General features: G+C 38.0%; 1 protein-coding gene across 14 annotated transcripts in view; it reads left to right on the top strand.

Moving 5' to 3' along the window:
- MADD (MAP kinase activating death domain) overlaps positions 1–14273 on the top strand; it is a 76551-nt gene extending 62278 nt beyond the window's left edge. For 13 of the 14 annotated variants that reach the window (XM_086749217.1, XM_086749222.1, XM_086749218.1 and 10 more), the window contains 3 exons: positions 5937–6006; positions 10942–10988; positions 12726–14273. In XM_086749217.1, coding sequence (XP_086605343.1) covers positions 5937–6006; positions 10942–10988; positions 12726–12833 — 225 coding nt within the window. In that variant the 3' untranslated portion in view covers positions 12834–14273. The remainder of the gene's footprint in view (positions 1–5936; positions 6007–10941; positions 10989–12725) is intronic. The other variant, XM_086749230.1, reaches the window with a different exon arrangement.
- Positions 14274–15298: the final 1025 nt, after the last annotated feature.

The following is a 15298-nucleotide window of genomic DNA, read 5'->3' on the forward strand; positions in this document are numbered from 1 at the left end:
TTCTGTTGCTTCCTTTGATTCTTGTTTTTTATTTTGCTTTGTGTTTATTTGTTTTGCATATGATATTAAACGCATGCTGTGCTAGACAGTAGAATTGATTTTTAAGGGAGAGAGAAAGAGAGAAAGTGTGTGTGTGTGAGAGAGAGAGAGAAAGAAAAGCTTCTGTCAGTCGTCTGTGGAGTGCATTTTCCTTTCCTCCTGACTAGACTTTTCTCCCCACGTGAGCTTTGCTCTTCTTTGAGGATACGTCAGTGTAGATCCCACTGGAAGTGCACGTGCATCTTAAACACACATGCTCAGAATCTCTAATACTTCTCCCAAGGTCACAGCAGCACCATGTGCCTCTGAGTTTGTATGTGCCAGTACAAGGAGTGGAGAGTTGTGAATCTCCTTCAGTTTCCTTCCTGTCTATTACCAGGGTAGAACTTGGACTGCAGCTTACTGCTGTACTATTTCAAACCTATTCCATGATGGAACAGTCTACCTGTATGACTTAGTTTCAGGTTTTAACTTTTTATTGGATACGCCAAAATATGAAGAACTGCAAGAGGAACTCATTAGTAGTACAGAATGAATTTTCATAGTTACTGGAAATGACAGGTCTACAGACTTTGAAAATTAAACCCCACTCTCAAAGCAACAGTTTGATATCATTAGACAGATGTAATAGAAATTAATTTGCCCTAAGGTAAGGACACACCATAGGGAATGTTCTGTTTCCTTCTTTTTCTTCTTCTGACGGAAGTCCAAAAAGATGTTGAGCTCACACTGCTCTTTAACAGTCTATGGAGATGACTCTATTTCATAAAAGAACACCCAGGCATATGTGCATTTGCAGTAAGAACAGATAGATAAGAAGGTGGCCACATCATCATCATTATGGTTTCTTAAGAGTAACAAGCATCTTCACAAGACAAAGATACTCAGTGTTAAGCACATAGTGAGCACATATGCGTCTGTCCAAAATAAAAACTCCAAATCCTAGAACATATCCTTGTCCTTAAATTCAAGCCTTCTTTTTTTTTTTTTTTTTTCCCCCCCTGAAAGACTGGAATGACATTCTGAAAGAAACCTAGTACTGGTTGTTGTTACATGACTGGGGTCTGGAGCACAAGTCTTATGAGGAGCGGCTGAGAGAGTTGGGATTGTTTAGTCTGGAGAAGAGGAGGCTCAGGGGAGACCTCATTGCACTCTATAGCTTCCTGAAGGCAGGTTGTGATGAACAGGGGTTTGGCCTCTTCTTCCAGGCAACAAGCAGGACCCGAGGAAATGGCCACAAGTTGTACCAGAGGAGGTTTAGATTGGACTTGAGGAAAAACTTTTTCTCTCAAAGAGTGGTAAGGCACTGGAACGGCCTGCCCAGGGAGGTGGTGGAGTCTCCGTCCCTGGCAGTGTTCAAGAGGCGGCTTGATGAGAAGCTACAGGATATGGTTTAGTAGCTGTGGCAGCAATGGTAGTGGGAAGACGGTTGGACTAGATGATCTTATAGGTCCCATCCAACCATGTGATTCTATGATTCTATGATTCTATGACTGTCAGACTATTACCAGTTGAATTTTGTACCACAGATACTGAGTCCTGTGTTACCACTAGCACTCCTAGAGTACCAGCTTTATCATGTCCTTCCTTACAGAGAATGGTATTGTAATTTGCTATCCATGGTGAAAATTACTACATCTTTTCTGGAAGACAGTCTGTGCAGGTCAGACCCAGAAAATATGCCAGCTGTCTTCCTCACCTGAAAGATTGTTCCTCCTCTTCATCACCTTTCCAATGAGGCTGTAGCCAGAGCAGTTTGCATTACTTAAGATAGATATTGAAACAAGTACAGTTCTGGCAAATATACTTAATTTATTCAATATATTTAATTCTTGGTCTGTTAGATTTACATTGCTAGCTGGCAGAGGCATTCAGTACCATGTGGATTTAAGACATATCCTTGTTTTCCTTCTCAAAACAGTGTCTAGATGTCGTAGTTTAGCCCAGATTGGGACGAGACTACGCAGTCTCACTCTCACTCCCCCCACCCTCCGAGAGAATAGGAGGAGATAATATAAGGAAAAATGGCTCGAAGTTTGAGATAAGGACAGGGAGGAATCCTTGAAGTTACCGTTACGGGCAAAACAGACTCAACTTGGGTAAAACTATTCATTACTAAAACCAAAGCACGATAATGAGAACAAGATAACTTCCCCCCACCCCTCCCTCTTCCCGAGTTTAACATTATCTCTGCTACCTTCCCCCTGAGCGGCACAGGGGGGAAGAGGGAATGGGGGTTGCAGTCAGTCCATCACACGTTGTTTTACGCCGCTGCTTCATCATCAGGGGAAGAACTCCTCGCATTCCTCCCCTGCTCCAGCGTGGGGTCCCTCCCATGGGCCACAGTCCTTCGTGAAACTGCTCTGGCGTGGGTCATCTCTTCCACAGGGTGCAGTCACTCCGGAACAGTTGCCCCAGCGGACCCTCCACAGGCCACAGCCTCCTTCAGGAATCTGTCTGCCCCAGCGTGGGGTCCTCCACGGGCTGCAGGTGGATCTCTGCTCCTCCGTGGACCTCCATGGGCTGCAGGGGGACAGCCTGCTCCACCATGGTCTTCACCATGGGCTGCAGGGGAATCTTGGCCAGGAGCCGCATTACTCCTCCCCCTCCTTCTGAACTGACCTTGGCGACTGCAGCCGTTCCTCTCACAAGAAAAGTTCTTCACAACAGGCTGGCAGACGCCTCTCAGAATCTCTTCACATCTCATCTCCTCTCCACTTCTTGCAGCCGGGCCGGGCCCAGTCGGCCACCCAGCGGGAGGCCAGAGGGTGAGGCCTGCAGGGCCCACAAGGCTCGCACCTTCACATCTTTTTTTTTTTTTTTTTTTTTTCTTCTGTTTTCCCCTTCTTAAATACGTTATCGCTGAGGCGTTATCAGGGAACATTCTGCTACCAATTGGCTTGGCCTTGGCCAGCAGCGGGTCTGTCCTAGGCCCGGGTGAGTGCACTGGACCAAGGAGAACAACTTCTAGCACCTTCTTACAGAAGCTACCACCATAGCGCTCCCCCCACATCAAAACAGAGCACTAGGTAGATATCAAAAGTCTGTCATTTGAGAGTCTGTGTAGAATGGACAGCTTCTCTTCATCTTCCCTTCCTCACTACATATACAGGCTCTGTTCTTGGCCCTCTTTCCAAGTACTCTTTTCAGCAATGCAGCTTACTAAAAGAAGAGATTTATGTTGCTCTGTTTGGTTGGACATCATAGAAATAATTCATTTAGAATATAGGAAGAGAGGTTTCCACTTTTTTTTTTTTTTTTTTAAAAAAAAAAAAAAAAAGACAAGTGGAGTCTATTCTGTCCTACCTGAGAAGACTAAACATACTGCTTCAGTGTTAGAATGGTGCTTGTTTTCATGAAACTTGTTTTTGAAAGCTCTTGATTTGCAATGTGTATTCCTCAGGAAATGTCTTGGATGTATGGTGGGCCAACCTATTAGTGATAACGCGAGAGTCGTCTTTAGTGTTCACAAATTGTCTCACCATGCTGCCAGCGTGTGTCAGTTTAAGAATAAAAAATGTTCAAGTCCATCTGTGCCTAGCAGGTCAGAGGAAGTCCTTTGAAACAGGTAGGAATCAAGTGTACCTGTGGCATTGGCAGACTATTCTGAGTTTACATCTACAAATTATAATATTGGGCCTCAGTAACTCTGTCCCCATTATGAATTCATCTGTGTTAAAAATAGATGGAAGTTTAATAAAATGCAGCAGGCACATGCCCCATCTACAGTAGGATCCACACTGAATGCTCTGTCTTGAAGAACCAATTTTCCTAGGGTAAGTAACTGTTATTTCCTTTACACTTGTTTTCTGATTGAGTGAGAGAAGAGCATCTCTTTCCCTTAAACGATAGAACAAGAAATTGCCCATAGACTCGTATGTCTACTGAAAATTGATAACTTACTGTAATCGTGACAAACTCGATAAATTCTCATCTCACTCATAACTCGTGTGGAAATGCAGCACTCCTTAACATTATACTCAGATCATGAGCAACTGAGGCAGTCGTCTTTTAGGCAGCTTTACTGTTACCATATAAAACAACCAATGCTTCGCCTGAGCCTTTCTATTGACTTTCTCAATTTTGTACTTTAGACTTGTAGCAAAAACTTTTCATAGAAAATACTACAGAAAAAGGAAACTAAGTGCAATAAAGTGTTCTGTTATTGACTTGTTTACTCTGTAACTGTTCCTCAAAAAATAAAATATTTTTAACTGTCTCAATGACATAGAATATGGGCGAAAACAGGCAAACAAAAAAGAGGTGATTAAATCTCCTTTCCTTGAGTGCAGAAAGCAAGCTTCAGATTTTCTGATTAAGTGGAAGTTTTAGCTTTTTTACTGAGCAAAAAGATATCCTGGGTCTGTTTGTTAGTTCTCTGCTAATAGAAATAATAATAAAACCCCTTTGACTTGAAGGTCAACGTGACTTCTCTCAGATGTACAGTGCATTTACTGATCTCTGTTGATACAGATAAGCCTGTTTCTTAAAAAAAAAAACATGACGATTTCTGGTGTTGACTTCCTATGCCTTTCTTGGGTAGCATATCATCTATGATTACATGGGTGTTGCTAGTATTGGATTCAAAAGAGTTGCAGAGATTTCCTTTCCTTCTTTCCAAGACAATGAAGTTTCTCTAGTAACATTTTTTTTTTAAAAAGATCCCGAGATCTCAGTGTCATAAGTGTATAGGCACTGAAAATACCAATCCAGGATATTGTAATATAATCTTGCAAGGGTCTGCAAGGTACCGGACGTAGACTTACTCTGAATATTAGGGCAACGTTACTCTTAGTGTTTCTCTTGCCTTGAAAAAGCAAGTATATTAGAAACTGGAATATGGAATTGATTCCTATAGCACTTTCGACAGATTCTTATGTCTATGTACTGACTATGTACTGTCTATGTACTCTTGGAGATGTGCGTATAAGAAGGGACTGTTTTGGTCTTGAAATATATTGGATATTGAACAAACTCCTTGTACTCAGAGAACTTTTTTATTCATGCAATCTTGGCATCTTGGTTCTGGACCAAAAAAAGTAATGTAGTTCAACTGTTTTGTCTTTTGGGATTCACGTATGTAAAAACATGGGTTTAAAGCAGTTTCATTTTCTAAGTGACTGCTCAGCTGGCAGCAGCCATATGTGAAGTGAGTAAAAAATAGAGAAGAGTCTGAACTCTCCCATCCTGCTTAAAGCGGAAAACTGATACTGACTGTTAAAGGAGACAGCTCCAAGAGTAAGTATGCAGATTATGTATCACAAACTTCAGTAAAATCTTAAACGGCAAGGCTCTCAGGGAGAAGGATGATTGGTGGTTCCTCCCTGCATTAAATTCAACTACTGGACAGGTTAGGAGGATCAGTGTCAGGGTGGGAAGTGTAGTGCCCCTTACCTGCCCTCTGTGCTGGAGGAGGATGCATGGAGGGGCAGAAACTAACTGGGATGGATCAGAAGCTATAAATCATGCCAAATTTGGGAGCCAGCTGTTGCCTTGTCCCCCTCTTCTGTTGTATTTCAGGTGTGTTGGTATTCTTTTTGCAATAACTCATTTGAGTGCCTGAAGGGGTAGCAATGTTGGATATGTCAGAGTTACTAACTCCTTCGTTTCTCTTCCATGCTTTCTCCTCCTGCAAGGAGCGGAAGGTACTTCATCTTCTGCTGTCTTCGCTTCTTAGCACTTTTAAGTTATTTGTTGATTTCTAGCATTGTGGCAAGTTTGTCTTTCAAATATTTATTTCACCCTTTATTTATATATTAAACTGTAAATAAACTGGTAGTGTATGCTACAACAGTTCAGGTTGTATCTGCTGTGATGATGTTTTTGTTTCATTTTGGTTTTTAGTTTAAAAAAAAAACCTGACTAATTTTATGTTGCTTTTCCTCCTGTTTTTGTAGGTTTTCATAGAGCTGAATCACATTAAAAAGTGCAATACTGTGCGAGGAGTCTTTGTCCTGGAGGAATTTGGTAATTACATTATTTTGATATTAGGTCTGTACTCACATGACAGTAACTCAAATTTCCAGTCTTCAGATTCAGAGTTGCACTGCAGTTTCAAAGATGGGAGAGAAACGTAGATTGCATGTGAGAAGTTGCCTAACTGAGAGATGGGTGACTTGGCATAAAAATTTACACATCAGTTTTCATCATACTAAGATTTGTGGCCTAGGTGCTTTTTGTTAGACAAAGATGATGTTCTGAGTCTTCTGAAGCAAACAAAACAACAGTTAAACTTGGATGTGTGTAGGAATTTTGCTTGGTATGTTCCTCTTCATTTGAGGAACCACATGTTTAAGCAGGACTTAGAGTTGATGCTTTCATTACAAAAAATTGCTGTTAATTGCAAGGTTTCCTCCTTGCTCTATGTGGAATTTCATTTTTATTGTATGGAACAGAAGATGTTTTGTCAGGTGGCACTTTATTTATCCTGTGGTTTTTGTTTCAGAGCATCACTGGTAAAGAGAGGAAAAGTAAAGGTTAAGGAGAATAGGGAATTTGTGCTATTTTGGTCAGTTATTGCTATTAGATAATTTGCCTACACTCTAGTTTTGGGAGAGCGCTAGGTTACTATTCAGTGTTAGTGTCAGTCACACTATACTTAACTAGTCTCTGAAAAAAAATGTGTAACTTCAGATGCAGCTCTCCAGAAGTGTGATCCACATGTTTCTCTTGAAATAGTCCCTAAACTCATATTGGTTTATTCTTTCACCCATCTGTGAGACATTTGTCTAGGTCTTAAGTGTATGTATGAAACATTTAAGAGGAACATAAAATTTACAAGATTCTTTTTATAGTAGATCAGCATCCATACTTTGGCTGTTAATCTAAATCAGCAGCTCCCTTTACCAGGACTCTCATTGTTCTTTGGTGTTGTGAATAGAATGATCTGGCTGAGTGATTCTCTCTTAGAATAGAAAAGACAATTCATATGAGATTGCTGAAATTAATGACTTTGTCCATAATAATGTGTTGTCTCCTTTCAGTGATACAAGTTATAAGGTATTAAAATGATAAAGCCCTTCTGACTACTGCAGTTTGCTTGTTGTTTGCAAAAAATTAATCTCCCAGAAGTTAGGATTTGAATTTGTGAACAATTTTTTTTCCCATTTTCTGAAAATGTTGTTCATAATCAGATCAGTGTATTTAAACCCTGAAAAATTTCTAATAGTTTAGATGTTCAGAAGTTGTCTGCACTTTATGGTTATATATTCCTTTGATCCCATGTTTTCACCCTTGTGAGCATGATTCATTTTACTACTTACAGAAATTGCTTAAGGCTGTAAAAGATTACTGATGAGTTTTACAAAGATGAGAGTTCAGAAACAATAAAATTACCTTAAAGAATGGCTTAATCTTCTGAAATCTTTAACATAAAAGAAATTACTTGGTTCAGAAATGAATTTTGGATCATTTTTTGAGAGGTTTTAACTGATAGTATTTATTTTAATAGTTTGTTTATATTGCACAAGAAGAAAGACAGTGTTTAACTTAGTTATTTCCACTCAACTGCTATTGATGACTCTGTAATACAGCATTTAGCCCCTAAATAATGACTGTAATAACTCTAAGGAAAATAACTTTTTTAACAGAAAATTTTGTAATCAAAGGCATATTGCAAAAGCTAGAATTGTGATGTGGAACTTATGAAAGGAAGGGTAGTTTTAAGAAGTAATTAAAATAAACTGGGAGTTGGACACTACAAGCAAAAACTGAGAAATTAAACCAATTAAATTAAAAATACCCTCCTCCCAAAGTAGAGGTCACAGACAAGAACCAATTAAAGTGTACCAAATGAGATTTACAATTTGCCCATCCAGCTAATAAAGAAGAAAGGAAGAAAGATGTTGCAGGGGAGCTAACCTTTCTTCTTGTGTGGAGATGAGAGACTGCCCAGAGCTGCTGTTTAAATTGTTATAAAGATGAGAAGTCTCTCCTGTTCAAGAGAAATTAACATATTAATTTGTTAATAGTAAACTAACAGCATTCACCAAAACCTTGCATGGACTTCTTAAGAATGAAGTTATTTAGCTATGTTAAACATTGTGAACCTTGCAATCAGATTCCTTATAGAGGGAGTATACTGAAGTACTGTCTCCTCTTAGAAAGGTAGAGAGTGGTAAGCGTGCATACCCCATTCTGATGGGAAATACTTCAATGCAAGTTTTGTTTATTTGATTTTGTCAAGCATGAGTGCTCCAAGTTCAGTGATATAGTATTATTGCAGCAGGAAATTAAAGATGTGTTTGTCTTAACGCTGGGTTTAGATGGCAGCATGAAAGTTGGAATTGTGATTTCAGAGCAGGATGCAAGCAGAAGTTCAGGAATTGTTGCCCAGAAATGGAAGTGGAGATTTAAGTAAGTGAGGAACTGTAAGGCTCTTTCCTCTGGAATTTGAGTTACTGCTGTGTACTTGTGCTTTACTTTCTTGTGGCCCCTTCACCGCCGCTGCTATGAAAACCTTCATTCTCCAGCAGGTAAAGTGATGTCCCCTAAACTCATTCTATGCTAGCGCCATATTTTCATTCACAGGACCAAAGGCTGCAGGATGGTGCTCAATAATTTGCTTCCTTCATCCACTTAGTTCAACAGCATCAGGACTAACTTTTAATGTTAGAAGAAAAGTGCTTCTGCTAATCTCTTAATTTGAGGCTTGGGTCTTTTTTCCTTCCTTTTTTTTATTTGTTCTTTTTTCTTTTTTTTTTTTTCCTTTGTATTCTGCAGTGGTAGTGCTTTGACTTCTCTGAGTGGAAATCCAAAACCACTCTCTTTACTCTTTCTAACTCAGTCCTCTCGGGAGAATTTTCCCCATTGGAAAGACTGTGAAGGAGAACTTTACTTAAAGACAAGGCACCTTACTGACTGTGAAGTGGGGAGACAGTACCTTGCATAGGTGCTCTCCTGTTCCCTCTCTTTCTATTCTCAATTGTGATACAGGACTTTACAGCTTCCCTTCTCTCCTTCCATTGTGGCACAAGGTCCTTACAGCTTTCCCTTCCTGCTTTTTGAAGACCATATGAACAGGTGTATGTTATCCAGTGGGCAGTGAGACTTACACAGCTGTAAAAGTCCTACCCTATTTGGCTGTGCACTAGCCTCACTCCCACCCTTATCCCCTGGTGACATGGAGTTAATTTGGAACATCTGGTGCCAACGGGTAAGGCAGCTTGGATGTGCACCTCCTTATCTCCCCAACTCTAGTCACCAGTGACTCTAGTCACTGGTATCACTGGGGCAGTGCAGCCTGGGTGTGCACTTCCCCTGTTTCTCAGACCGTAATATAACTGCCAACTCCAAGAAAAGAGAGAATTGAAAAAATAAACAAAAACATGACATTACTTTTAAAAATAATATTCTCTACTTTTCAGTAGATTTTTTTTTTCAAGAATGACAGTATCATGACATCCAAGAATCAGTAGGCACTGGTTTCTATTTAGAGTACTTTCTCAAACCCAGTCTGCACTGCCTACTTTCGGCCCCTTAGAGTGTGATCCGTCTCCCTCTCCAGCGTTTAGCTGTGTCATATCATAGTTGAAAAGATGACATCTGCATGGATAGGTTTTGTTGTGGACTTTTCCTAGTTATTCATACTGAACTCATCTACCTCTGTTTCTTTTCTTGTCACTAGTACTACCTGTAATAAAACATTTACCCTTCCTCTCTGAACCTAGTATGACTTGGTTTTGCATTATTTCTGTATTGCTGCTTCTAAATCTTTTTGTTGTGACACAGAAATTCCATGGCAAATTTCAGCTATTCTGGAAGGGAAGTATTCAAAGTTGGTCTTGGTATTTGACTGATCTTAACATTTTAAATTTGCCATTTGCATGTTCTTAGTGTGGTCTTTGTTCTCTCCTGGTGATTTCTCATGGTATCTGTTCACAACAATATTTGTAGACCAAGTGTGGGTCAAAGGCACAGTTCAGATGCAATGCACACTAATGGGATGGCTACAGCTTGCTTTTTTATGCATTCCACAATGAGAACAAAAGCCAAATTTTCTTTAGCTATATTACCCCCGTTTCCTTTCTCTTAGTTTGAGGCAGTGCAAGGGAGCAAAATGAAATTTTCTGGATATTAGATATTTTTTTTTTATCAGTGCTCTAATCCTCTTTATATATAAAATCTTCTAGAAATCAGCAAGCTTGTTATTTTAAGAATATATGCAACTAAAATCAGTATTTTATTTTAAGGCAACTTTTTCAAAAGCAATTAATGTTTTCAGTGAGTATATCAAGTAAATACCATCACACACATTCTAGACAGGAGAAAGAATGTCTTGAGAAACTATTGAAATAGAACTGGGAAACAGTCCTCCAGTTTAGAAAATTTTCACCCTCAACTCCTTTTTTTTTTTTTTTTTTTCTTCCCCCTGGATTTCACTAACTTACTGCAGTGTGTGCAACAGTTCTTTTGAGATCTGTTTTTCATTAGAGAAGGATTCAAACATGTAAAGGAGAAAATCTTTAAAATCTTTGGGAATCGCATACTGACAAATTCCTATGGAATTATTGATTTATGTTTTACCGTAGTAGACATTGGGCATATTTTGTCATTAACCATATTTTGTAATTAATTTTGCTGTTTAGCAGGGATAAGTAGTATGAGAACAGCCAGAGTCACTAAGAGCCATCAAATATCTACTGTGGTTTTCCAGAGGCCATGAAATATTTTTGCCAATCTGAGTAATTTATTATGATGTTACCAGTATCTTCAAGGACATAGGTAATGTAAATGAAGGGAATGAAGAGTATCTAGAAGTGAGGGATAGTGAGGTGTCCTGTACCTGCACCTGCTGTCTGTGTGCATCCCTTCCCTTTCCTATGGGAACATTGTGCTATTTCTTTCCCCTTTTCCTCTCGTTTTTTGAACTTTTTGTTTTGTCTCTTGCCCGTCCGGTTTTAGTTCCTGAAACTAAAGAAGTGGTGAGCCACAAGTACAAGACGCCAATGGTGAGTCAACTGTGATGCCTTCTGGTAGTTCTTTAGAGGATATATCTTTACATTTTCACGTGGCAAAAAGAATTACATTGAGATTGCAGGATTTGCAATGCTAATACTGCAGTGAAACACCAGCTGCTCCTTTATGATAGTTTTCCTTAAGGGAAGACAACAAAACTTGGTGATTGTTGTTTCTGTGAAACAAGAGGAACTCACAAGTAGTGCAGAAAGCATGGTCTCTTTTGTTAAGATAGATAAAGATGCAAGGTAGCTGGTTTGGCATGAACTTTAGCACAATAAGAGCTAGTGGAACTGTTAAATTTAAGACAGTGCAGAAAATCCTTAATCCACAGAACAGATGGAAAGGGAGACTAGTTCCTGGGCATAAGATGATTGCTAACTGAGTTTATGAAAAATTCCCATTTCCTCATGAAAGTGAGCAGTGAGATGCAAGAGAACAGTGTTAAGTACTGATTCCTGCCATATAGGTGAGGTATTGCTGTGGTTTAGTGTTCAGCTTTTGTAACGTTTTTTGAATACCAGTTGATAATGATACTTAGCACTTTTACACATAATAGTTCAATGATCAGGCTTATATGCATGTATGAGGAAGAAATGGAAGCCAATGATTATCATCAGAACATAAATTTCTTCAGTTATTTTATGTCTGAAGTGCAGTGTGTACATTGGTGATTGCATGGAAACTCACAGTCCTTCAAGAGGAGAGAGAGAGAGAAATTATTTGAAGAAGCTAGAAATGTTTTAGAAACAAAATGCTTAGAATATGTGTCATTTAAGAAACAGATGGCTCTATCTTTTAATAAGAAAAGCCAGTTTAATGAAAATTAATTATATTTTACATAAGTGTTTTTAGCTTGTACCGAAATATAACAAAACCTGTTGTTATGCTTATTACCTGTACAAAGATTAGAAATTTACAGGACAAGAACTTTTAAGATCACTAGAATAGCCAGTATTAGAACTAGGATACAAACTAACTTTAAGTCTTACCTTCACTGAATTGCGCTGCCAGTCCCATGCTAAAAGAGGATTTTCTGTTAAATAATAGCGCACTTAATCGGTAAAAGGAATAGCTGTAAATCTTGCTAATGCTATGTGAAACCCTCTGCTTTAAGCTAGTGACAAAAATAAGAAACATGCAATGCTGGGTTGTGGTTTTTTTTTTTTTTAATTAAAGAAAAAAAAAAAGAAAAAAAAAAAGAGCTTATATTATCTGTGGATTCACTAGTGTTGGTTAAAAATTGCAAGGATTACCAGTCCTTATACTTTTGAGCATAAAAAGATAGCTGTGAATAAGGAAGAATCCCACCATCTGAATAGTCAAGGTACAGTACTGGATGTTTAGTTTCAGTCTTTTTAGGTCTTTCAGCCCCTCCCAGAAAATTTCTTGTAACTTCATACAACAGACCAAAAGCAAATACGTAGGATGTTTTTTTTTTTTTCTAAAGCCAGCTAGCCAACTTTCTAGCTTAGCATACTGACCTTAAAAAATTATTAGAATCATACTATCGAGCAACTACTGTTTTTATCCCACAGGAGGTTTTTTATTTGTTATAAGGCTTTTTCTTCTCTAGCCATCTCAGTTGTGAGGTTGTATGGGACACTTTTTCCTCATTTTGTCGGTAGCCAGAGTAGTTATCCCATGCAGCAAAATACAAAATGTGCTGTGGATTTTGTAAAATACGAAATCATCTGAATTTCATTATCTCCTTTTCTAAATTCTTACAGGCTCATGAGATCTGCTACTCCGTGCTGTGTCTCTTCTCTTATGTGGCTGCCATTCGTGGAAAAGAGGCCGAAAACAAAAGCAAGCCACCTAGACCAGTTTCCAGTTGATCACAATATTGGGAAATACCTACCCTTTGCACGTTGATGTGCAGTACTCCTATTTTTACTGCAGTTACTGGAGCTCACTTTACTGTCTTCTTTGAGAACTTGATTATTCATGTATGACCCTGCAAGTCTTTCCCCATAGAAAAACTTAAGACTTCACTGCTCAGTCTCCTGAATTCATCCTTAATGGAGTTTTTATATGAGCTGTTAATCAGACAGTTTTGAGCATCAGCATCCAGCTGTGAGTGACCTACTCCGGCCATTCCTTTGGAATTCCTTTTTTTCTTAAGATGACTAACAGCTTGAGTTCAGTTGTGTTTTTTTGTTTTTTTTTTTTGTTTGTTTCTGGTGGTACTTGTTACAGATTAATCACTTTGCAACTGCAGGCTTCTGCTTTCAAATTCTCTGGTATGTGCACAGTGGAAGCAGTCTGGTCTTGCACGTTGTTTAAACGTAGTGTTTTTATTGTTTTCCTTCTGCGTTGTTCATTTTTACCCATTAATATGGTGTTCTTGTCACCTAGTTCTTCAGACCCTTTTGGCAGAGATGAACAGTTTAGCTACCATAGTCTTAAAATATCATGCAACAGTTGAAATTTGGCTATTAAATTGGTCCATCTGGGGAGACAACTGCTTCTCAAGTGGGAAAAGAAGTGGAGAGAGAAACTTCACAGTATATTGTGAAAAAACCCTGACACCTCATGGATTGTGTGGATTTTCAAGTGGGAGTTCAGGTAACTTTTGTAGATATCCCAGCAGTAGAGTTAACAGATACATATGAGCACTACTTAAAGCAGTTAATCACAGAGATTAGAACATGAGTAAGGAAATGTAGAACTTGGAAACATTTTGGGCAGAAGCACACAGAAGATCCATGTCTTTTTGGGTCTGTAACTATACACAGGATATTTCTATAGCAATCTGTAGAACATGTTCAGAAGCCCAAAAGATTATGCTGTCTTCAAATTTTTTAAGCTATTGCTTTTTTTTCCAATCTGTACTTGTATATCAAGTAATCTTGCAAATATTGTGCTAACATATAATGAAATTCCCACAGCTAAAACTATTCATCACATTCCTTATTTAAGTAGGCCGAATATGAATGTTTTTTTGCATCCTGTTTTTGTTCTTGAACTGTACTGCACTTGTCTGGAAAGCTCTTAGGATGCTAGGAGGAGAGACTGTCTAGAGAAAATAATGTTACATGTAAAATACTGGGAAAAATGCTCTGATGCAAACTGATGTATTGTATGTTTTGACATAGAATTCTGAGTAAATGCACCCAGAAATAACCCTGGTTTTGGATTGGTCAGGGTGTCTACCGTTTTGAATGAAATACACTAGTAATAGGTGAGGAAATGATGTAAATATTATAGTACTACATCTATTTATAGAAACTGTACAGCTGTCTGAATGTGAAAATAAAATGTCATTCAACCAGCAACTGGTTTTCATCCTCCTGTGCTTTTCTATTGATGCAATTTATTCTGAAAATTAATGTAGCTATACACAAAATACATCATACATATATATGAAATAATGAAAAAGAGAAGACTATCAATGGAAAATCTACATTTCTTTCCACATAAGCAGTTGAAACTGATTTTTGTTTTTTTTTTTCTTCTATCATAACATCCATGTAATTTGTCTTAAAAAAAAAAACGCAACTGTCTGAAAAACATCAATAGGGAAAACAGGCATCTGAAATACTGAAATTTTTTTGCACACATGCAAATAGAAGCAAAAAATAAAGGATTTTTTCATCCTTTCGTAATGTAAAGGCAAAACTGAAATTGGCAAATGCTGAAATTAGCCTGTTTTGTACTTACTTAATTTATTTTCTTTCATCTTCTGAAAATGTAAATTTTCTTACAGCAATATCTGAATGTTTAGCAATTGTACTATTCTTGATACTACTATACTACAAGTACAATTAAGACTGAAAACACTTGGGTCTACAATAGATTTTCCGTTTATTGCAATACCGAGTCCCACTCAAGTAGACAATATTAACTTTTAAATTGTAAATATTATGTTAGCAGGCCTATTAATGTATTCAAACCAGCTAACTTAAAATTTTAAGGGGAAGATTAGAGTTTAAAATAATTAAATATAGCTCCTTTTTTCCCCTGCCTGTAGAAGCTATATTTTTGCAAGTATCTTTTTCTGTGACTTAAAATAATAAATTATGTAAAGTGCTGCACGCTCTAGACTGCTGAGAAACTTCAGTCCAGAACAAGATTTTTAAAGGACCTGATAATAAAAATGACCCTCTGTCCGTTTTTAAATTTTTTTTTTTTTTTTTTTTTTTTTTTTTTTTTTAAGAACAGGTGTGGCTAAATAGTTAGAGCACTTGATGTTCAATGCCAGGGAAGAATCAGTAACAACCTCAGATACTGGGCTTTCTGCTCCTTAGTTCAGAACAACTGAGTTGGCTTCAAAATTGAAGAAATTTTTGAAATGTACAGA

This window comes from Chlamydotis macqueenii, chromosome 5, assembly GCF_036417535.1.
Source record: "Chlamydotis macqueenii isolate bChlMac1 chromosome 5, bChlMac1.mat, whole genome shotgun sequence".
NCBI lineage: Eukaryota > Metazoa > Chordata > Aves > Otidiformes > Otididae > Chlamydotis > Chlamydotis macqueenii.